Source organism: Portunus trituberculatus, chromosome 21 (genome assembly GCF_017591435.1).
Source record: "Portunus trituberculatus isolate SZX2019 chromosome 21, ASM1759143v1, whole genome shotgun sequence".
NCBI lineage: Eukaryota > Metazoa > Arthropoda > Malacostraca > Decapoda > Portunidae > Portunus > Portunus trituberculatus.
The window spans coordinates 15,409,534-15,432,668 of record NC_059275.1 but is presented as its reverse complement, the minus strand read 5'-3'; the positions used below and the strand labels follow the sequence as shown (position 1 = coordinate 15,432,668).

The 23,135-nt window shown below is 39.4% G+C and overlaps 1 protein-coding gene and 1 long non-coding RNA gene across 3 annotated transcripts in view; both read right to left on the bottom strand.

Annotated features, from left to right (window-relative positions):
• Positions 1-4,006: 4,006 nt before the first annotated feature.
• Positions 4,007-5,399, bottom strand: LOC123507104. The gene is made up of 3 exons (XR_006675585.1): positions 4,704-5,399; positions 4,412-4,541; positions 4,007-4,055 (listed from the first exon to the last, which is right to left on the bottom strand). It is a non-coding gene; the product is annotated as an uncharacterized LOC123507104 (long non-coding RNA).
• An 8,615-nt stretch (positions 5,400-14,014) lies between these two features.
• Positions 14,015-23,135, bottom strand: part of LOC123506966 (tubby protein homolog) — a 167,209-nt gene continuing 158,088 nt past the window's right edge. For both annotated transcript variants that reach the window (XM_045259426.1, XM_045259425.1), the window contains 6 exons: positions 16,476-16,675; positions 15,994-16,179; positions 15,575-15,811; positions 15,327-15,444; positions 14,756-14,908; positions 14,015-14,271 (listed from right to left, as the gene is read on the bottom strand). In XM_045259426.1, the coding sequence (XP_045115361.1) occupies positions 14,138-14,271; positions 14,756-14,908; positions 15,327-15,444; positions 15,575-15,811; positions 15,994-16,179; positions 16,476-16,675 (1,028 nt within the window). In that variant the 3' untranslated portion in view covers positions 14,015-14,137. The remainder of the gene's footprint in view (positions 14,272-14,755; positions 14,909-15,326; positions 15,445-15,574; positions 15,812-15,993; positions 16,180-16,475; positions 16,676-23,135) is intronic.

Below are 23,135 nucleotides of genomic sequence, written 5' to 3'. Positions count from 1 at the left end.
CGGTGCAGTGGAGGGATTTCGCAATTCCACCACGTCTCCACTACGTTCTCAAAAATTTTATGAACGTGTTGAGAACCTGCTGCGCGTAGTAAGGACCGCCTCTGGTGTGATGGGACCTTAACACGGAGAGTTTATCCGTCAGTGACGCACAGCAAACTTGTCTCAGGAGCCTCGCTCGTCGCCTCTCCACCTACCCCTCTCCCGCTGTTCCCCACACTCTCATCACTCGCCTTTTAAATCTCATTGAAGTTTAATTGATTGATTGATAAGTTTATTGTTATAGCTGTGTATACACCATCGAACTGTTGTCCATTTACGTATGAATGAACCTAACAAATTACCAGCTTATGTATCTATCTATCTACACACAAACATGAAGATATCTCCACCAGCACCGCCAACACCCACACCTACCCACCTTCGCCATCATGAACAACAGTGTGTCAGTTTACACATTACTACTAGTATTTCCATGCCACTATATTGTAGCATCATATCACCTCAGACGCTGGTCAACAAGACGAGACACAGCAAGGAGACCAGACCAGACCAGACGACACGAGAGAGGAGAGGAGAGGAGACGAGAAATGACGACACACACACACACACACTCACCATACGCACACACACACACAAAGCTATGGGCGGCGTCAACAGCTCCACACCCACTGCCGCCCACATTTGTCCCGCCCATGCATGCTCACGCCCAGGCTTCCCCAGTCACCCCATACGCCTCCGCAGCCGCCCTCACTATATAATGAAGTGACGCAAGACACACAGATCCACGTGTTCCGGAGAAAACTGGACGTCTGGCAGGCGAGAGAGAGAGAGAGAGAGAGAGAGAGAGAGAGAGAGAGGAGAAATGACGACACACACACACACACACACACACACAAAGCTGTGGGCGGCGACAACAGCTCTACACCCACTGCCGCCCACATTTGTCCCGCCCATGCATGCTCACGCCCAGGCTTCCCCATTACCGTCCCATCACTGTCTCATCATGTCTCTTCCCTCCACTCTATTAATAGACTCACCCTTTCACTGAGCAGGTGGAGCTGGTGAACTAGGTGGGGCACGTGGGGCGGTCACCGTGTTCCCATGCAGGTCTCGTGTCTGGTGATGAAATAGACGTATGGTCACTGGCGGCGGTGGTGGTGGTGGTGGTGGTGGGCAGTTGCCAAATGGAAATATTCTACGTCACCAGATCCACCTTGAAAAGTCGCTAAAAGGTCGCTAAATCATTGTTGTACATGCTACAAATGTTCCTAGACGAAGTAATTGGCTTGACTTACACATTGGCTAATCAGTATAGGGCCCCGTTGACCGTTTATCCCTCCTAGTGACGCAGAGCAAACCTGTCTCGGGAGCCTCGCTCGCCACCCCCTAATCACTCGCCTTTTAAATCCGATTGATGTTTAATTGATTGATTGATAAGTTTATTGTTGTAGCAGTGTATACACCATCGAACTGTTGTCCATTTACGTATGAATGAACCTATCAAATTACCAGCTTATCTATCTATCTATATACACACAAGCATGTAAATATCTCCACCAGCACCGCCAACACCCACACCTGCCCACCTTCGCCATCATGGACGGGAGTGTGTCAGTTTACACATTACTACTAGTATTTCCATGCAACTATATTGTGGCATCATATCACCTCAGACGCTGTGGCGCCATGCAACAAATTGTTGACTAATTTCGCTTCACTTGCAAACCAGATATTGTTTTGCATCTCTTTCAACTGATAGGAAAACAAGTCGATACATTATGCATTTTATTATATCAAGAGATATTGTGTTGCCATTAGAAATATATAGGAGTATCATTCACAAGATATCGTCATATCAGTAGGTATGAAAAATAAATACAAGTAACAAAAACTGCACCACGTTACAAGACACTGGCCAGACACTTAAATTAAGTATTGCATTGAAAGACTCACAAAACATCATCTTGGGAAACACGTAACAATACCTTTGTGCTTCACAACAGAAAACAAAAAAGACACTTTTTGTGATCTTTCTTCGAGACACACAAGAAGGAACAGGTTGTTGTGATCACTACAGACACAGCCACGTCTACATCACACCTTGCAATACTGTGAGTGAGAAGCACTCCACTACTACTACTACTACTACTACTACTACTTGGTACTAATTTTCTGTCATGGCCTGGTAGCAAGACACATCGTGTCATCCACCGCGACGAACAGCTGTTGATGTGTGACTAGCTAGCATGCTCGCTACACTCCCTCACTAAGAAGATGGCGTCTCCTAACAAGGAACGTTATCACTAAGTGTTTCTCCATGCATGGTGAATTCCAGCATGGAGTGAACACGTTGGTCATTTGGTCCTTAAGCCATAAACGATCATGATGGGTGACAGGAATGATGAGTGATGAGCAGAGGAATCATGACCCAAGAGATTACCTTCCTCTCATGGTCTACACTCTCCTTTCTTAAATACTATATACATATGTACACCGTACACTCCTATTACAATGCTATGCATAACTTCTAAATATTACTGTTTTCTGCTGGTGTAGATAAGGCATTGCAAAAAACCTTACCCGCTACATATCTACAACTGTCTACAAATTCTACAAATTTATCCACCCAATCTACAAATGGTCAATGAAATACACTACACCAGTGATGAAGATCTGTGGCCAACCTTCAGAACTTCATTGGTACGTCTCCAAGAATCACCCTTTTCTTCTTCCTCTTCCTTTTTTTCCTCCTCTTGTTCCTTTGGCAACACCGGCAGTAGTAGCAATCTGGTGTCTGTTGTATGTCATGCACGCTCACTCCAAAACTTGCCTCACTTCTTTGGCGTTAGTAGTACTGAATCCTGGAACAAGAGATGGAACAATATTGAAATGGCGTCCTCCTCAATGCCTGTTGTCTTGTAGTACACAGGGTTGGGGAAGGTATTGTGGATGATGTAACGATAAGGATGGTATGTTAAGGAGAGCCAAGGTGGATCGGGTTTGCGTGGGTGGCTCTGTAGGCCTAAGGAGGAAAACTGCCGTACCAAACGCATAATTAATACGAGCGGAGGAACTTTATGAGTAGGGATTTTGGAATGTTGTGCATGGTAGAAATATTAGTGTTAGCATGAAGTGTACTACAACATGTATAAGGAGGAATAGAGTAAGGAAGGCAGGGTATTTAACATTGTGTGAATTGGCACGCGGGCAGTAGATTTGAGTGGGGGCAGGAAAGGACGCGATCTCGGATGAAGGGAGTGGCACTCTACTCGGACATTGGTGGGGTGTGGACGCGTCACGGTGAGCGAGGGTCTCTGATCAGGTGGGTAATGTGATCAGGGCAGCGGAGTTTCGTGGTAATATAATCGAGGGTGTCATTATGTGGAGTTAAGTGGTGTATTCAAGTGGGGAGAGAGTGTTAAGGGTGCCTCTCGTGTTTCTCTGTTGTTGGTTCAGAGTGCCGCGTCACTTTCATCGTTTTTTGTTCGAATGTACTTTACTATATTTGAAATATATGTAAAATTGACTTGGAAGAGAGTTTTCCTTCAATGAAAATCCCAGCCCGTGTGGTACAATGATAACACGTCGACGAATCTTCAACAACTTGACAAACATCTTTAGAGTCAAAATGTTGCAGGTGAGATAAAAAAAAAAAAAAATAAAAAAAAACCTCTGAAGAATGAGTCGACTAACTATACAGTATTGTAGTATTGGAATATTTTCAATGTGTCAAGAATTATTTGGGAACTGTTTAAATTTTGGAGGAATCACATGCACATCTTAATTACGAGATCTTAGCCACAGAACAACACAGCAAAAGGCATACACAGCAAGACCCCAGAGCATAAAGGAGTGAAAAACTATTTGACTTACCCCAACAGCTAGGCAAAGAACCCCAAGGGAGCCCAGCACAACACCCACCACCATGCCAGCTTGGGGACTTGACACTTCAATGACCGCCTTCTCCTGACCGTTGCTGCTGCTGGGCGGATCGAACACTGCTGAGGGATGGTCCACAGGAGAGGATCTGGGCGACTCCACGCACTCGTCAACGTCTGAGGGTGGAGAATTACACTCTCAGAAACACAGATTTATTACAACTTAAGGATAGATTTACACGCATTCCAGGAACACATATTCAACAATACGTTGAGGAAAACTACAAAATTATATCAATACTCATGACAAATGCATATGGCAAGATTAAATTATACTTAATCATAAAGAACAACCTATCCGTAAATCACTGATCTTAGTAATACTTGTGAGACAAAATGCATGTTCATGTATGCCAACAATAACAAAATACCACACTAACTTCTTTAGGCTGCTGCTAAATGAAGAGGTGAAGGACTGACAAGTTTAAGAAGACAGACCGTAGAGTGACATTGACAGTTCAGGAAGGCCTCACCTTCACACTTGAACTTTCTGACACGAGTCTGTACACTGCATGGCCGGCACTGGCAGTAGTATGACTATCACACACACCCGACATTCTTCTCCCGGCACTCCTCAATCCCACACAGCTGCACAAACTCATCCTGCCACAAGAAAGGCATTTGCTTCAGGACTGTCAAGTTTTGATTTTGTATTGTACTGTATACAATGTAAGCAAATCTGCAACTTTTATATGAAACAAAGGAGTTCAGGGCATGAGTTAAGCCTTGCGTGCCATAGTGACAAAAGCAAGGCCTTCTCCTCACCTCTCCGTTACTGCAGTAATCATTGATGCCGTCACACATGCGCTGCTTCGGAATACCACTGCCAGCACTGTGGGAGAACTGACTGACTGACTGACTGACTGACGGATTGTTGTTGCTCTTCCGTGTGGGGGTCGTCTGCAGCTCTGCCACTATTGCACTCTGTGGGTGAAATGCTGGCTTTGTATTTTAACATCACTATTATTCATGGTTTAGACTATCGTAAGGTAAATTTAGATTGACTAGATGGTGTTTTAAGAGAGAAACCCTAGCAGTAAGTTACCACAATGCTGTTCATCTTAGCTCTCCGTGTTTCCTTGAAATACAAGTAACCGACAAACAACAAAATTTACACTCCCACACAGACAGTCAAAGGTCCTCATTAATGTTGCCTACAATAAGCAAGGTTGCTCAATTTCATCCACCTCTATATACATTGCGAATCACATTAAATATTTGTCATTATTTTCATCTTAATGTTCTCCGGCTTATGTACTGTGAATTAACCCCACCCACACACAAACCTACCCACTAAATGATCACTTCCAAATTGTCGATCGTGCTTACAAAATACCAAAACAATTGTTCAGTTTACTGTCCATATCAATTTGGAACACTGCCGAACCTGTTATATTGGTCAACAATTTGAAATCATTGAACCTAGCTTTGTCAAATCCCCTTGGATACTGCCAACATGAAAAACCTCATAGTACCAATAAACGCACTTACAATTCACTACAAGCACACAGTATGCACCAATACTGACACCACACCACAAAACACACCATACACAACTGACACACACACAAACAACTTAAATCACTCAAAACTAACCCAAAACACCCTGCAACACCTCAAAATATAAAAAGCTCACCCAAAACACATTACAGACACCCAAGTTACCAATATCATCCCTACACACACACACACACACACACACACACACACACACACACACACGTAGTGAACACCACTACACTACACTAGCTAAGCTTGCTCCCGACGCGGCGCCGAAGCCCCCTCACCTCCTGAGGCTAAGGCTTGATTCACACTATCGCTAAGTTCTCGCTTCGCTCTCGCTATGCTCTTGCTCCGCTCTCGCTCTGGTCAAGGTCCTGGTGCATTCACATGTACGGTCTGCTCTCGCTCCGCTATCGGTCCCATCCCTTCCTCTCCTTCAACACTAGTGGAAGTCACACCACCAGTGACGGAGGATGAGTGATATAACACCCACTCAAGGGTGTTAGGCAAGGGTGTTTCCTCGTGGTGTATTGCTACTACGCCAGGTTATCGAGATATTCTTTCTTTTGGTGTTTTACTTGTCCCATGTGAACACGAACGTGCGTGCGAACGGTCCAACTGCAAGAGGACCACAAATAAATAAATGGAATAACAAATGAGTAGTTCTACACGTAATAGATTTCACTTGAAGGCATTAGCAACATATTCACCATCTCAAACAGAATCACAAAAAAAAAAAAAAACAACAACAAAAAATCATTAAATTTACATAACAAATAAATAGACGAGTAGCTAACTAATATTACATGAGGGAGAAAAAAACGAAGTACAAAATACAGTTACACTCCTATGCTTTCACAAACACAACAAGCACTCTTACCAATCTCTGGCGTTCATGTGGTGTAAAGAATGGTCCCTGGTATAAATCCAAACTGGTATAAAGGGATGTGCACGGTTGCTTCACCACCGACAGACTCCGGCTTTACCTCCCTCCTTGCCCTAGCTACCCTCGGTCCACCGCTGGTGGCAATACACTTGTCCTATTTAAGGAGTTCACACTCGTTATCCGTAAGCAGTTCACACTCATTACTCCTAAGTAGTTTATACTCGTTACTCCTAAGCAGTTACAAGTCATACAGATGTCACTTAACTACCCATCACCAAATACCATGTGTTACAAGTGACTTTTCTCTATCTGATTTGGCAGTGATCGCCATTCCACTTAACGAAGACGAAGAAAGAAAGCAAAAAAGGAGGAGATTGTGGCTTCAAACTATGCTGAAAGATAGAAAAAGTGAAGGAGAGTTCCATACTTTATTTCATCATATTGATGATGAGACTAATTTTTTCAATTACTTAAGAATGAAGATTGGAACATTTGAAAAAAAAAATACTCCAAAAAATTGAGGATGAAAACAACAAGATGTAATTAACTTTTGCATTTTTTTTTCCAGTGTACTCATATATGTATATATGGTCTAACTGTAAAAATTATTCTTATATCAGTGATAAATAAAATTTTAATCTCTATTTAATTATTTACCTATCTTTTGCATGATCCCATTGTAGTGTTTTTTTTCTGATCCTCCATGTTTCATAGGATGAAAGGCAGAAACATTTCCCCATACGAAAGCTAAATCACGACTGGAGCAGTAAAAGTCCCACCGCCGCAGACCCCAGAGGTGAAGGAGCTCCGCACCCCGGACACCAATGCGCCCCGCACCACAGACGCCAAGGCACCGCGGACCCCCGAAGACAAGCCTTCCCTTACCCTAGGCCGCCAACTGTCCCTGATTAAACGCCAAGCCCCCACCTGCGCCGTTATCTCCGCCCCAGCACACAGAGCGGTTTCCTGCGCGCAGCCAACGCCATTCCTCCTTTGTTTGGGGGAAGAGGGGTACTGTAGTGAACACCACAACACTACTACTACAATCATCACCAGACATGAACGCCTGACTGACTCCAGTGTGTAGTGAACAACACTGCACTACTGCTACTACTACTATCCCTCGAGTTACATCCCGTACCTGTTTACTGCTAAGTGAACATGGGCTACAGATGAAGAGGCTTACCCATTTGCCTCGCCGCCTCCGGGACTCGAACCCGGACCATCTCGATTGTAAGTCGAGTGTGCTAACCACTTCACTATGCGGTGTGTGTGTGTGTGTGTGTGTGTGTGTGTAAAACTAAGTATAATCTGCTGATAACACTTAAGGATTTCTATGTAACCTATGTAACTCTTGAGAGAGAGAGAGAGAGAGAGAGAGAGAGAGAGAGAGAGAGAGAGAGAGAGAGAGAGAGAGATCCAAGAGTGCTGCTAAGACACACCATTTAAACTCTAGGATCAATAAGTTTTATTCCAGTTTTATTCATTAATATTTACATTTAGTGTGTTTATTCATAAAATATGAAAATAACAAGACAAGCATGGGAGTGAATGTAATGATCAAATTGCTTTATTACTTTTCAGTGATCCTGCAAATTACACTTACTTTGAGGACATGATATTACTATGTAAAAAAAGCCTATCACACTCTCAGACAACACACTTAGTAATATTATGACATTTTCTTTTCTTTTCTTGTCCACTCATCCAGGTTGAGAGGTGGCTGGAGATGGGCACACACAAACCTGCTGAATGCTGGAGTGGATAGGAATCCAGTTTGGCATCTCCAGTGAACTTAACACAATCTCATTCAGATATACTCTGTACAATAGTAGTAGTTGAAGAAAGAAAAGTCTTCAAAATTTTGTTTCATAACTTCTTTGGTGGGTACACAATTTTGACACACTACATACAATTGTCCTTTTTCATCACTATTCATTTTGTGGCACTATGAAAACTTACTGGAACTGGTGAGCTTACATTGACAAGTGAAAATAAATTGATGGAATGTGGTGAAATATACTTATCACCAAAAAATATATTTCTTTATATACATGTTTACATCTTAAGTAGTATATAATTTTATGTGCATTTTGAGAGCTTAATTTCTTTCATTTTGTAACTAAGTAGTACTGCAATAAGTTACACAAAGAGTCTGTATGTTGTTAAGTACAAATAAAATTAATACATTTCTTTCCTACATTAATGTTACCTTAGCAAAATGGTCAAATTTGTGAAGCATATGAAACAATTTTACACAAACATTCAAAACTATTTCTGTAAGCTCAAGTTGGGCATACAAACTCATCTCATTTGCTATACAATGTGTTTACTCCTTGAGAGACACAGACATAATGTGATCAAGTACCCTTTGTCACTCTGGAGGTGTAATGCTTGACTTCTGCCACACCTATTGCAGCACTTCACCAATCACTGATGTAGCTTTCAGACAGTGCTTGGCAACACATTTATCCTTGATAGCCAGGTGAATAGGTTTCACTTTGTGGCCAAGTATTAAGAAAACCTCCACTTATTCATAGATAGTTTTCCAAGTGACTTTGTATACTGATGTCAAGTGTGAAGATGGATAATACCAACTTGCATGGCCAAATCTTGGTGGTTTGAATAACTGCTATCAAGATTGAGAAACATGGTGCTAATGTTTATACTTTTGTGACAGATGAAAATACAATTTACATTTCAGTTAGTGATGGACAAATAACAGATATGCAAAGATTATAGTAAGAAAAAATAAAAAATGAATTTATCAAAGCTATTTACTAAGACTATTTTTAATAGATTTGTGCTTTTTTACACTTTTCTTCCGTAAATTTTATCAACAACAATATTGGCCCTTATAAAGCTTTTTACATCATCAGTATCATTTACGTTTCTTTTCATTGTCTCTTGAAAAATTGTGTACATCAGATGGATACTATCTATGTGCAAGGTTTACTGATGGATCTGAAAACTTGCATTTGTGATGGAAGACCTTAACTAAACAGGCCACATGATGTTTGAAACTGATGACATTTTGGCTTTCTTAACAAAGCTTTGTGAGACTTTGGTTGTCTCTACTGTATCTCTAAATATTGGAGAAGCTCTAACGTTTGTTGGTGCTCAGCAAGCCAGTGAGGGGCAGGAAGACTTGCATGCTTTCAAAATATGCATAACATCAGTGTATGAACATTCTATTTGATATAACCAATAATAATGGGAAGAGATCCATTACATAAAAAGCAAATGTGAATGACTAAGACTGAAGCTCAAGCAGAAACATTATTTGTTGGCAAATATGTCATTATTTACTGCATTTATATTTGCCTTCTACATTTTCCATACTCTATAAATACAAGGACAGGCACAAAGAATTTATGTGTGGCTGAAAACTTGAATTCCTGCAGTTGGCGAAAAGCATGTGGCTGCCAAGAAACAGATTAGCATGGCCAAATGTTTACTTCTTTACTTTGTGTCATTTAAACTTTCATAATAGAGGTGGATTGACTAGTGTTAAAACATGATTTTTTTTCAGATCAATGTGGCATTCTCATTATAATGACATTCTGAAGAAGAATTTTTTTTTTTACTTTTGTTGCCTTTTAAATGATGATGGTGATGATGCATTCTGCAGGAAGATAGATCAGGTTAGAGCTACAGTTTTTAAGTCACAAAAGGGACGGACATAAAAGTGAAATTATTTCTCCTTTTAGGAGTAAAGAGTGTTAGCTAACACACTTGTATCTACACACCAAGCACACACTCCAGCTGGTGAGGCAGGCACACCATTGCTTGGGGCACACAATGACACCTCCAACACATGAAACATTCTTATGTACAATGAATTTACAAGCTAAACAGTATAACGTATAATGCTTGTAACATGGCATTTGAAGAAAATAGTGCTTGGGGTCTGATACAATTATCTTTTTTGGAAAATCATTATATATATATATATATATATATATATATATATATATATATATATATATATATATATATATATATATATATATATATAAAGATATTATTCTTAAATTATCTTGTACACATACATAAAAACAAAACTTTTGACCAGGAAACATTAACGTAGACAGTGCATATAAATATCAACAGATGAATTATCTACTTTTTAACTTCCACACCCACACTCATTGATACTAATATATATATATATATATATATATATATATATATATATATATATATATATATATATATATATATATATATATATATATATATATATATATATATATATATATATATTTCATATATATATATATATATATATATATATATATATATATATATATATATATATCTACAGTTATTTCATAAAAATATATTCACAAGTAATAGATAGACATACAAATTATGATAGGGACACTCTGAGGGGATTGGTCAATCCATGTTTCAGTGGTATGATATTCATCTCTGTATCAGTCCTCATTACAGGTGAATAGTCTGCCCTCAACCATATACATATAGGTTGAGACTAAAACAATAACAGTGATTTAGTGCTTGTCAAACACAGTAGTTGTATAATTCAACAAATGAGATGCTGTGTACAACAATCACAGGAGCACCATCAAGGCCAAACATACTATTTGACACTCACTGCCTAGCATTAACTGACCCAAAGCTTGCAAGTTCCTTCAGGCTTACAAGAGTTTTTTTTATGGGAATAGCAGTGCTTTCTTGAAATATTAGCCAGCAACATATTCTCTCTTTATTGTGTTACTATAGTCTAATCAATTTAATTGGTAAAAATCAATACAATGTTCATCAGTTTGAACTGCCATGGCTTGTCAAGAAAAGAAGAAAAGACTACAAATAAGAGCAGAAGGAAAACATTGCATGAATCTCAAGCAGAGTCTGAAGTGCAGTTACCTGTCATCTTGTGTTGACTTGATTCCTACACACAGCATCTCACATGCACACTTTAAGAAATGCCCCTGTGTGACTGTGCTTAAATATGAGTAATGGAATGAGACAGAAAAGAAATGATATCTCTCTACTTTTCACACACACACACACACACACACACACACACACACACACACACACACACACACACACACACACACACAGTACAGACCTACATAAATGCACTATCATGAATGCATCATTCATTTCCTAAGCAGATAATTTTGCTATGAAATATATCTTAGCCATGAGGCTTTAAGTACACAAAACAAATTAATGTCTTAATTACACCATTTTGAAAATGGGGAAAAAATAGAATAACAGTCAAACAGTTAATGACAAATAAGGACCAATCAGGGTCCTCAGAGTCACCCTGACAATATTTCACTCTAGCAGTCATCTCCTTCAGCTAACATCACCAGGTGGTGCTACCCAAATAGTGGTAATTGGCAGAGTGATTAAAATGTTGCTCTAAGCAGACTGGTTATTGTTCCTCAGTAGCTGAAGTGAATGGCTGGTCTGTGATGCCAGACTCACACTAGCTGGTGGCTGATGGTTCACAGTATTAAGCATTTCAAGACTCAGGCATAAGTGACTAAGTAAAAATATACTTCATGAGTCTCACATTGCAGCTAAGAATCAGTATATGTATCTTGCGAAATGTGTTTATGTATGGGCATCAGTCAGCAGCTTAGCATGCCTTGTCACCATGTGTTAATGAAACCACAAGATGGAAAGATATCCGAGAGGAATGGCAGCCAATATAAATCAAACCCTACTTGATCAAACTAGACATATTTCCTCACAGAGGATATATTAAACTAATACAGCTATTTCATATATATGTAATTCTTAAAATCATAGAACTATATCAAAGCTACTTCCTGTCCTCCTTTATATAAGAGGCACACCACAAAGGAGGTAGCACATGTACTCTCAGTCAAACTGAAGGATACACTAAATGTTACCAAATTTACAAACTGATGTCAATTTACTAAAGGCAAAATGGAATGAAACTGTGCTCTGTTATCATGGCACATTAAAGCTAACCTAGAAATATGTGCATGAAATGTTTAGAGTTTATGATAAAATTGAAATGATAAAACACCTGAAAATACCTAATCATAGGTATTAAAAACAGAAAAATAAGTCAATAAATGGTTAACAGGCACAGTGAGGAGAGAAAACACACACACACACACACACACACACACACACACACACACACACACACACACACACACACACATGGCACCAAGTTTGTATGAAAGCCAAGCTTGATAGTTCTATTCAATCTCAGAGCAAACATTCAGACTTGCCAAAATAACTCAGAATAATGCAAGTCAAAGCTTGACTGAAATGTGTAATATATCTCTGGAAGTGATGCAATGTGCCATCTTTGTAAGCTGAAACTATATCACATCTTTTAATATATACAGCTTCATTTTTATATTTTACCAAAACTCAGATACGTATACTCATGTCTATAAGCATTTTTTCTGACAAAAAGAAAGACAGAAAAGTAAAAATTAACAAAGTATCTGAGATTCAAAGAGAGACCACCACAATTGCATTATTCTTATACAAATAAATGCAGTGAGCAGGACGTGTCAGTCAAATCATTACTAAACAGAAAGGATGGTGTTTCTCAGCCCAGTTGTGACTCACCAACGCTCACCTTGATGACAAATAATCCACAACAAGCAAGCAGCACTAAAATGTAGTAGTAGAAAATCTATATGGAAATGTCCAGCTCTATTTATAATCTTATGAATTAAAATGCAAATAAAATCATTTAAATCCAAATATATGTAATATGTAAACATCTAATACTCCATCATCAGATCTTCATAATTGAAATACAAAGATTGTTAAAAAACTACTAAACAGTATATCAGACAATCATGAAATCTATTTAGTAATAATAATAATAATAAAAAAAAATAATAATCACAATTAATAGCAATATGATGATAATGATAATAATAATAGTAATAATAATATCAATAATAATAATGATGACAATAATAATAATAATAATAATAATAATAATAATAATAATAATAATAATAATAATAATAATAATAATAATAATAATAATAATAATAATAATAATAATAACAATAATAATAATAATAATAATAATAATAATAATAATAATAATAATAATAATAATAATAACAATAATAATGATAATAATAATAGTAATAATAACAATAATAATTACAATGATGATAATAATAATAAAAATAATATTATTATTATTAATAATAATAATAATAATAATAATAATAATAATAATAATAATAACAACAATAAAACAAGGTGAAAGAAATCAAGGCAGACATGAACATAAATTAAAGAATTGGTCAGTGTCATGTTGGAAGTGTTTCACCATTTCAGGAGTGAGTGAAGCACTGCGCGGGACAGCTGGGCGACTACAGACTACGTGGTGAGCAGTGCACCATCCTGGACACAGCAGAGTGAGAATTTATGAGACTACAAAAATGGCACAAAGCTCCTAAATTCAAGTACGTACAAGCATCGTATTATTATTATTTTTATTATTATTATTATCATCATTATTTTTATTTTATTTGTTTTTCAGTCCTAAGTGCTTAAGGACCCAGAACAAGACTTGAAATAACAAAGCTTAAACCAAATCCTAAATTCTTATCATGGAACATTCAACTGACCATTCATTTCACACTGTGGTATTCTCTCTCCCTTCATCTCGATCATTCTTCCTCTTTTCTTCTACCTGTATATTCCTTTTCTTAATTTTTCTTTTCTTTTCTCTTAATCTTATTCTTTATCTAAACAAGAATATGTAGCACTTCGTTCTTACCATAGAAGGAGATATCTAACTAGACTACCAGCTGCACTATTCACACGCTAGCTTAGAGTCAAAGGAGGAGAGGGCAATTCCAAAGGCCTGAAGAGCACACATGGGGTACCGGTAGTCCATGGTGAACACATCCTCTGCCACACGGCCAAACTGCATGATGATGTACTCAGCTGGGGAGGAAATATGTATGTGATTAACTGGTGTAGAATTGTTGCTTATCATGTGACTCATATTCTTTCATCATTCATTCCTATTACAGTAGAGGGGAATTTTCATTTACAAATGTCAGATCCATGAATGTTTGGAGTTGTGAATTATATAAATTAGATGAATCATGATTCATAAATATAATATCAATGTTTATGGTTAAAAATATAAAACATTTACCCAAAAAGATACTAAATATTCATGATGTGGAAAATCTTTATGACTGATTCTGATTTACAGAATTAAGAACATAACTCATTTGTTAATTAATATTCATCAAAATAACCAGAAATCTTTAACCAAATTTCAGCATTGATAAGTGATATGGTTTGTAAAGGTGAGAAAATGATTGTAAGGATGAGATGACAATGGAAGAAGTTCAATAGGAATTGAAAAATTTGGGATCTAGCAAGCCTGTGTCTTGGACTAGGGACACAGAATACTGACTGTCACTCTCATGGACAATCTGGAAGTTTTTGACAGATGCCTGAGTGACACGGCCATGGAAGTTGAGGACGTAGCTTTGTGTGTCCTCATTCCACACTGGTGTTTTGTTGCACAGTTCTATTAACTGATCCATGTTCTTGGTTTTCCAACGCTCTGAAATGAAAAAAACCACACTACCTGATTAAGCTACAAATGCAAGCAGGCCTATGTATCTCTCAAATATGAATCAACAAAATGTTTTTTGAGTTTGTAAATTCAGTTTGAAGGTGAAATATGATCAAAATTAAATATATTATCTACACATCATTCCTATGAACTCAAAAGAATATTTGACACATACAGAATGTCTCTCCTTCAAGTAAGGAACATATATGTAGATACTTTTTTTATAACTATCCCCTCACAGTTTAAAGGAAGACACATCAGAATAAGTAACTGCTGAATATCTTAAAAGAATAATATTCCAGAAGCATTTAGCGACAGTTACATTAATATTCCAGAAGCATTTAGCGACAGTTACATGCACATGCTGTTGTCCACACTCATATTCCACAGGAGATCTGCTCCTCACCTATGAGGCTGTCAGACTCTGAACTTGCACGAAAGTCAACCCGCTGATGGTCAGCTGTCATCCCTGGCAGTATGACTGTCATCTTCCGAGGACCCTTGAAACCTAAGACGTTGGTTTCCTGTAAATGTAATGAAGATAATAACTCACTTCATTATAATAAAGGTATAAGCTGATGCAAAATGTCCTTTTACCATTCATTCATAAAACAGAGGACAAGTATCACCGCCTCCTCTCCTCCTGATACTTACATAGATCACGGCACACAGCTCCTGTCTGGACCCCTGCTTGTCGGTGGTGGTGGAGGACGACAGAGCCTTCTTGCGGCCCTCACCTCCATCATAAATGGTGAACTGTGTCCCAAGGAGGTTTGACCTTAATTTCCCACAGAAGGACTCACCGCCTCGGGACAGGTCAGTGGGGTCGGCTGAGATTAAATAATTTGAAGTTGCTGACTTCTTTCGCTTGCGTCCTGCTAGAAGGAATATCTGGGATGGGAAAGAAAACAAGCGTGTCATTTTCATCTGAACATACGTAGCAGTGTTTTATTTCCTATTAAGTAACAATCCAAAATTGTTTAGCACATTTGTACTTGGACAGTCCATAGACACAGTGACATACACACCTCTTATTCATGTAATACAGACATAGAGTATAGGTCTGCACCCACCTTCTTGCCATCATCTCTCTCCATGTGCAGGAAGTAGGTAGGGAAGAGGCCCCTGTCCATGCCCTTCCTGTCCCTAGAGATGCGGCACTTCACCAGTGTGCCCTCCTTGGCTGGCTCCAGCACAAACCTCTCCACTGCTGCTCCATTACCCAGGGAGTTTGGCCCTTCACTTGATCCCATTGAATCCTGTTGATGGTGGGGATATTAATGGAAGACTGGTGTGATGGAAAAAAGTCATCAAAACAAAACAGTATATGGGTTGAAGTTTTCAGGAAATGGACACATGAAGATTGAATTATTTGCAGTACATAACTTTTCTTAATTTTCAAATTTTAGGATATACATATATACAATATTAATATTTGTGTTTAAAATATTTAACTAATACAGGCTTCATTACAATATTTTTTCCTCAATTCATTTTTAATCTGTGTATGTACAAATATTTAAACAACTGTAAGCATTAATACTGTGAGCCTTACTGCACTGCTGGGCCTGATACTCTGCTGGTCCTGCTGCTGGGTGATGGAGAAGGCGTGGGCCTGGGGCAGCACCACAGCATGGGGTGGCTCATCAGGGGACACCGGTGACGTGGAGGGAATGATTGGTGTCGACTCCTGGTCTTCTTCATCCCCATCTACGAAACTCTTCAGCTGCAGCCCTGCTAACTTCCTCTCTGTCTCTGTTGGGAAAGAAATTCATCATCAAGGGAGACTAAAGGTAATGCACACACATACACATGGACATAGACACAGACACAGACACACACAGTTGTGTGGACTCCCCATAAAAAGAAACACATAAGAAAATTAGAGAGACTACAAAAAATGGCTACAAGAATGGTTCCAGAATTTAAAGGGATGGCATATGAGGAGAGACTAAAGGCAATGGATCTACCAACCTTGGAGCAGAGAAGAGAGAGACGGGATCTGATACAAGTTTATAAATTGATTAACGGAATGGATGAAGTAGATAATGAGAAACTGATCCTGAGAGAAGAATATGACTTTAGAAGCACAAGATCGCATAGTAAGAAACTAAGGAAGGGACGATGTCTGAGAGATGTTAAAAAATTTAGTTTCCCGCAAAGATGTGTTGAGACTTGGAACAGTTTGAGTGAGGAAGTGGTATCAGCAAAGAGTGTACATAGTTTTAAAGAAAAATTGGATAAGTGTAGATATGGAGACGGGACCACACGAGCATAAAGCCCAGGCCCTGTAAAACTACAACTAGGTAAATACAACTAGGTAAATACACACACACAAACACACACACACACACACACACACACACACACACACACACACACACACACACACACATACACACACACTAAGAATCTAGAATGAAAGAATTTTGTCATAACATCTTACAGTAGTATCTGCATTACCACTGGTAGTGGTAGGAAAAATATTACATGGAAAGGAAAATCTGATACATATAACTGAGCATATCTATTTTGTAAGACTGGTACAAGAGAGAGAGAGAGAGAGAGAGAGAGAGAGAGAGAGAGAGAGAGAGAGAGAGAGAGAGAGAGAGAGAGAGAGAGAGAGAGAGAGAGAGAGAGAGAGAGAGAGAGAGAGAGAGAGAGAGAGAGAGAGAGAGAGAGAGAGAGAGAGAGAGAGAGAGAGAGAGGAGACCAGGACCATTTCACCTTTACCTTTGGTGAGTCTTCTATGTGTTCTTGAGGTCATGACCTGGTGATAAGGTCACATGAGGGAGGGACAAGGTCAGTGGTGAAGGGTGGAGGAAGGGATGAGGCATGGAGGGAAGGGGGGTTAAAGGATAGCAGGATGGATGGGAGAGGCTGAGGAGATGACAATGGAGGAAAAGAGGAATGATCAAGAAAGAAAGGAACACAAAGGACAGAAATATGGAGGTAATAGAGGAAAAGAAGTGGAGGAGGAGGGAAAAGTATGAAGCTCTTTAAATGGACAGGTGTTTCCTTAATTACAGGTGTCCTCTTCAGCAGGTTGCTTTGAAGGCAAGTCACTCACTCTCTCTCTCTCTCTCTCACACACACACACACACACACACACACACACACACACACACATACACATTATTAGAACCCAAAAAAAAAAAAAAAAAAAAAAAAAAAACTATTAAAACCCCTAACACTTCAACAAGAACCTTTTGAATGTAATGGAGGTGCAGGGGAGACAATAACAAGTACCACAGATACTCGCATATCATGCTTTCCTCTCCCTTCTCCCTTCATTAGCGTTGCCTCCAGTCCTCTCACCTGTTGCATGGATCTCTATAATACCACATGATCCAGCTCGTATTTGTTACCTGCCACTCACACAAATGAGCCAAAATATCCCTAACTAATTTCATTCCTGTGCGAGTGTTGAGCGTCCATTTTGCGTCGTGTTTACTGAGAGAGACAGAGGGACACGATATACAGGTGCCACAGACAGGATGCATGTGAGAGAGAGAGAGAGAGAGAGAGAGAGAGAGAGAGAGAGAGAGAGAGAGAGAGAGAGAGAGAGAGAGAGAGAGAGAGAGAGAGAGAGAGAGAGAGAGAGAGAGAGAGAGAGAGAGAGAGAGAGAGAGAGAGAGAGATTAAGAAGAAAATGGGATCACAACTTTCATGCAAACAGCAATACGTAAGCTCTCTCTCTCTCTCTCTCTCTCTTCATCCTCACACCCTTGCAGGTAAAATCTTCGTACGTAATCTTATATTGAAGCTTCTTATCCCTTGCAAGGCATCTGTGAGTCCGTAGTCATTGGATGAGAGGAGGAGGAGGAGGAGGAGGAGGAGGAGGAGGAGGAGGAGGAGGAGGAGGAGGAGGAGGAGGAGGAGGAGGAGGAGGAGGAGGAGAAGGAATGAGAAGAAAAAAAAACAAGTAAGGGTGGTGGTGCTGAGATAAACCTGCTTTGTACAGATGAAAGGAAAGGAAGGAGAGTGGATGGACAAAAGGAAGAAAAGCAAGATAAGAGGAAGATTGAATAAGTAAGGTATATTTGATGGAAGAGAGATAAAAATGGATGGATGGATGGATGAACGAAAGGATGCATGCGTGAATGAAGGATGAAGATAAAACATAGATAGATAGAAAGACAGAGAGTTAGATAAGTAAATAGATAGATATATAGAGACACAAAGAGAAAGAGAGAGAGGAAGTACACTGAAGCTGCCATCACACTCCCGAGAGAAGGAAGTCAAACATAAAAAAAATGGGGAAAAACCGGCCAGGTTACAGAGGTGGAAAGTAAAGGGGGGAAAAAAGAGGAAAAAGTCACAGCAATAGCGAGTCACAAAACAAAGCCAGAGGAAACACGAAAAAAGGTAAAAAAAAAAATAAAAGGAAAAAAAAAATTAGATGTGTATAATTTACCACCAGAGAGAGAGAGAGAGAGAGAGAGAGAGAGAGAGAGAGAGAGAGAGAGAGAGAGAGAGAGAGAGAGAGAGAGAGAGAGAGAGAGAGAGAGAGAGAGATTGAGTAACCATTAGTGGGGTAACATTTCCACGGAATGACCAAATAGATAGGAAAACACACACACACACACACACACACACACACACACACACACACACACACACACACACACACACACACATACACACAAACTTCCTCTGTCAAACCCCTCTATTGATCTATTGTTCTATTATAAAACAATCTCAATACATCTTTATCCCCTCTTTTGTTGATTTTTCTTGCACTGCTGTCTTATCATCAGATGTAGGGTGGTAACTGGAGAACATAACACAAATAAAAGGAGGTATATTAAAGTACAGGAAGGGTTTAGTGTGTTTTTTACGTAGTCATTGGACAGAATTGATTGAAGTGAGAGGAAATGGGAAGGAAATTATTCATGACGCAAAAGGGCAGGATTGAAGGAAGGAAGAGTTAGATTTTCCTCTCTCTCTCTCTCTGTAAAGGTGATGAATTATGCTTCATGTGTGTGTGTGTGTGTGTGTGTGTGTGTGTGTGTGTGTGTGTGTGTGTGTGTGTGTGTGTGTGTGCACACGCTAAGTTTATGTACATATGTTACAGTGTTCCCCCGGCTCAAAGTTAGTGAAACGTCGCTGATATGACCCGTAGAGTTTTACACACAGAAAGACACGCAGTTCTCTCTCTCTCTCTCTCTCTCTCTCTCTCTCTCTCTCTCTCTCTCTCTCTCTCTCTCTCTCTCTCTCTCTCTCTCTCTCTCTCTCTCTCTCTCTCTCTCTCTCTCTCTCTCTCTCTCTCACAATAAACATCTGTGTCTCTTTCTCTCGCCATTAACGAAATCCTATATGCATTTCCTGACCTAATGATTTTACTTCCCCAAACCATACTTCAAGTATAAGAACAAAAACAAAAACAACCTGAAATAACACTACTACTACTTCTACTACTACTACTACTACTACTACTAATACTGCTACAACTAGTGACAATAATAATATTTTAACTGAGGAGGAGGAGGAGGAGGAGGAGGAGGAAAAGGAAGAGGAGGAGGAGGAGGAGGAGGAGGAGGAGGAGGAGGAGGAGGAGGAGGAGGAGGAGGAGGAGGAGGAGGAGGAGGAGGAGGAGGAGGAGGAGGAGGAGGAGGAGGAGGAGGAGGAGGAGGAGAAGGAGGAAAGACGTGTGCGTGTTAAGAAATTCTCCACATGAGGTGAGGAAAGTGGAGACCACACTTAGAGTTACTTTATGAGGGAGATATAAACCTCTCTCTCTCTCTCTCTCTCTCTCTCTCTCTCTCTCTCTCTCTCTCTCTCTCTCTCTCTCTCTCTCTCTCTAATGGTCTTTTATATTCCATTCTATTCTTTTTTCGCAGAAGGCAATACGTTTTCTTTAAGAGCCACTTCTTGTCTCTTCCCTTTTCTCCTTTCTTTCTCTTTCTTCCTTTGCTTTTACTTTCTCGCTTCAGTTTTATCGTCTCTCTTTTTATCACCTTTTCCTGTTTTCCTTTTATCTTTTACCTCTATTTGATATCATCATGTTCTTCAATCTTTCTCTCATTTTACTTTCCTTTCTTTTAATCTTCTGTTTCATTCGCCTTAATTCTTTTCATGTGTCACTTTCGTTACTTTGTTATATTATCATTACTATTATTATTACTATTATTATTATTATTATTATTATTATTATTATCATTGTTTTTATTACTTATCAAGAGCATTCATGGTTCACGTATAAAAAACATACATATAAAGTATTTCATATATAGCTTCTAAATATCTTAACCAAAAAAAAAAAAAAAAAAAAAAAAAAAAAAACGAACTGGTATAATAAAACAGTAATAAAAATAAATAAATAAGTAAATAAAAAATTAAGATTGAGTTTTTCTTTCTATCCTTTTTTTTAGAGTATCATTCAATCTCCACTTCACTTCGCTAGATTTTCTCTCCCTTTCATTTATCAAAGTTGTTTTCTTCTTTTTTCGCTCCCTCGTCCTATCATTCAATCTTATCTTGGTGTTCCGCGTTTTTCCTGCCCTTGTTTCCTTTGTCGCCCGGAGAGGAGGAGGAGGAGGAGGAGGAGGAGGGCGGACTGACGCAGGGGGAAAAATAATCAAGAACGACAGGTAGGAAACAGGTGAGCATCGCACGGCTGACCTACTGTGCTGGGGAGAGCGAGGGAGAGCGTGGGAGAGGGAGAGGCGGGGAGTGTTGAAGTGCGGGGAGCGTGGGCGGAGAAAGAGGCCAAGTGAGAGGGAGAGAGAGGCAAAAAGAGACACAGGGAGGGAGTGAAAAGAGAAGGTTTATAAAGGAGATGATACACAACGCATGATAACAGGGGAGAAACTCGGAAACCACACCTGTAATCTGTGTAAATTCCAGTTAATTTATTATTTTTTGTGTGTGTCTTTTCTTCGTGGTAGTTATGTCCATTTATTTTCAGTGGGAATAAAATAAGTGAATAACGAAGTGGTGGTGCTGATGGCAGTAGTAGTAGTAGTAGTAGTAGTAGTAGTAGTAGTAGTAGTAGTAGTAGTAGTGGTGGTGGTGGTAGTAATAGTAGCAGTAGCAGACGTAGTAGTTGTAGTAGTAGTAGTAACAAAAAACTTTAGTTGATAAATTATAATGAAGTCGATAATCTTTGCTATACAATATAAAAAAAAAGTCATACATTTACACACGATTCTTTACATCAGGACTATTTTCAAAGGCTAAGGAGAGAAAACAAGTCAACCTATCAAGAATATTTGCCCTATAAATGACACATAATCCTTCACTAACTATTGGTCATGATAACCCACACAACTTCCACACCAGCTTGGCAAACGGGACGAGAGGGATGAGCAGTTGTTTACATACACCACAGGAAGAAGCAGAGTCCCACACACCACCTGCCGAGCTTGTGCGCTTCTAACGTGGCTACTGAGTCCAGGGAGGAACGGGGAAAGCCATAGCAAAGGTGATATGTGCAGGATATACAGCACACACACACACACACACACACACACACACACACACACACACACACACACAGGTGCATTGTTCCTTTGATGGTTTGAGTCAAGGATGAATTCACTGATCTACCGTGTGTGTGTGTGTGTGTGTGTGTGTGTGTGTGTGTGTGTGTGTGTGTGTGTGTGTGTGTGTGTGTGTGTGTGTGTGTGTGTGTGTGTATTTGCTGTATAAACTACGCCTGTGTGTGTGTGTGTGTGTGTGTGTGTGTGTGTGTGTGTGTGTGTGTGTTTCAGCCAAGCCACACAGAAAACTAGTCTCGCATAGAAATAAAACGCAATAAAAATCGTAAAGCTGACGGCGTATTTCGTCGGAATATTTACTGTGTGTGTGTGTGTGTGTGTGTGTGTGTGTGTGTGTGTGTGTGTGTGTGTGTGTGTGTGTGTGTGTGTGTGTGTGTGTGTTTTGACATACAACAAATAGCAGCATATGGAAGGATAAACTGACCATTAGGGCTTCACCACCACCACAATCACCATCACCACCACTACCACTACCATCACCACATATCACCACCATTACGAAAATAGAAACTATCTACTTTCGTCTTTTACTATTACCACCACCACCACCACTACCACCATCATCACCACCACCACTACAACCACCACCATCACAGTTCATCACCTACATGAAGGGATGAGACAGGTATTCTCTCAGGTGTCACACGCAATTAGCTGATCTCATACTGTTACCGCTAGTAGAGAAAAGAAGGAAATAAAAAAAAATGAGAGCA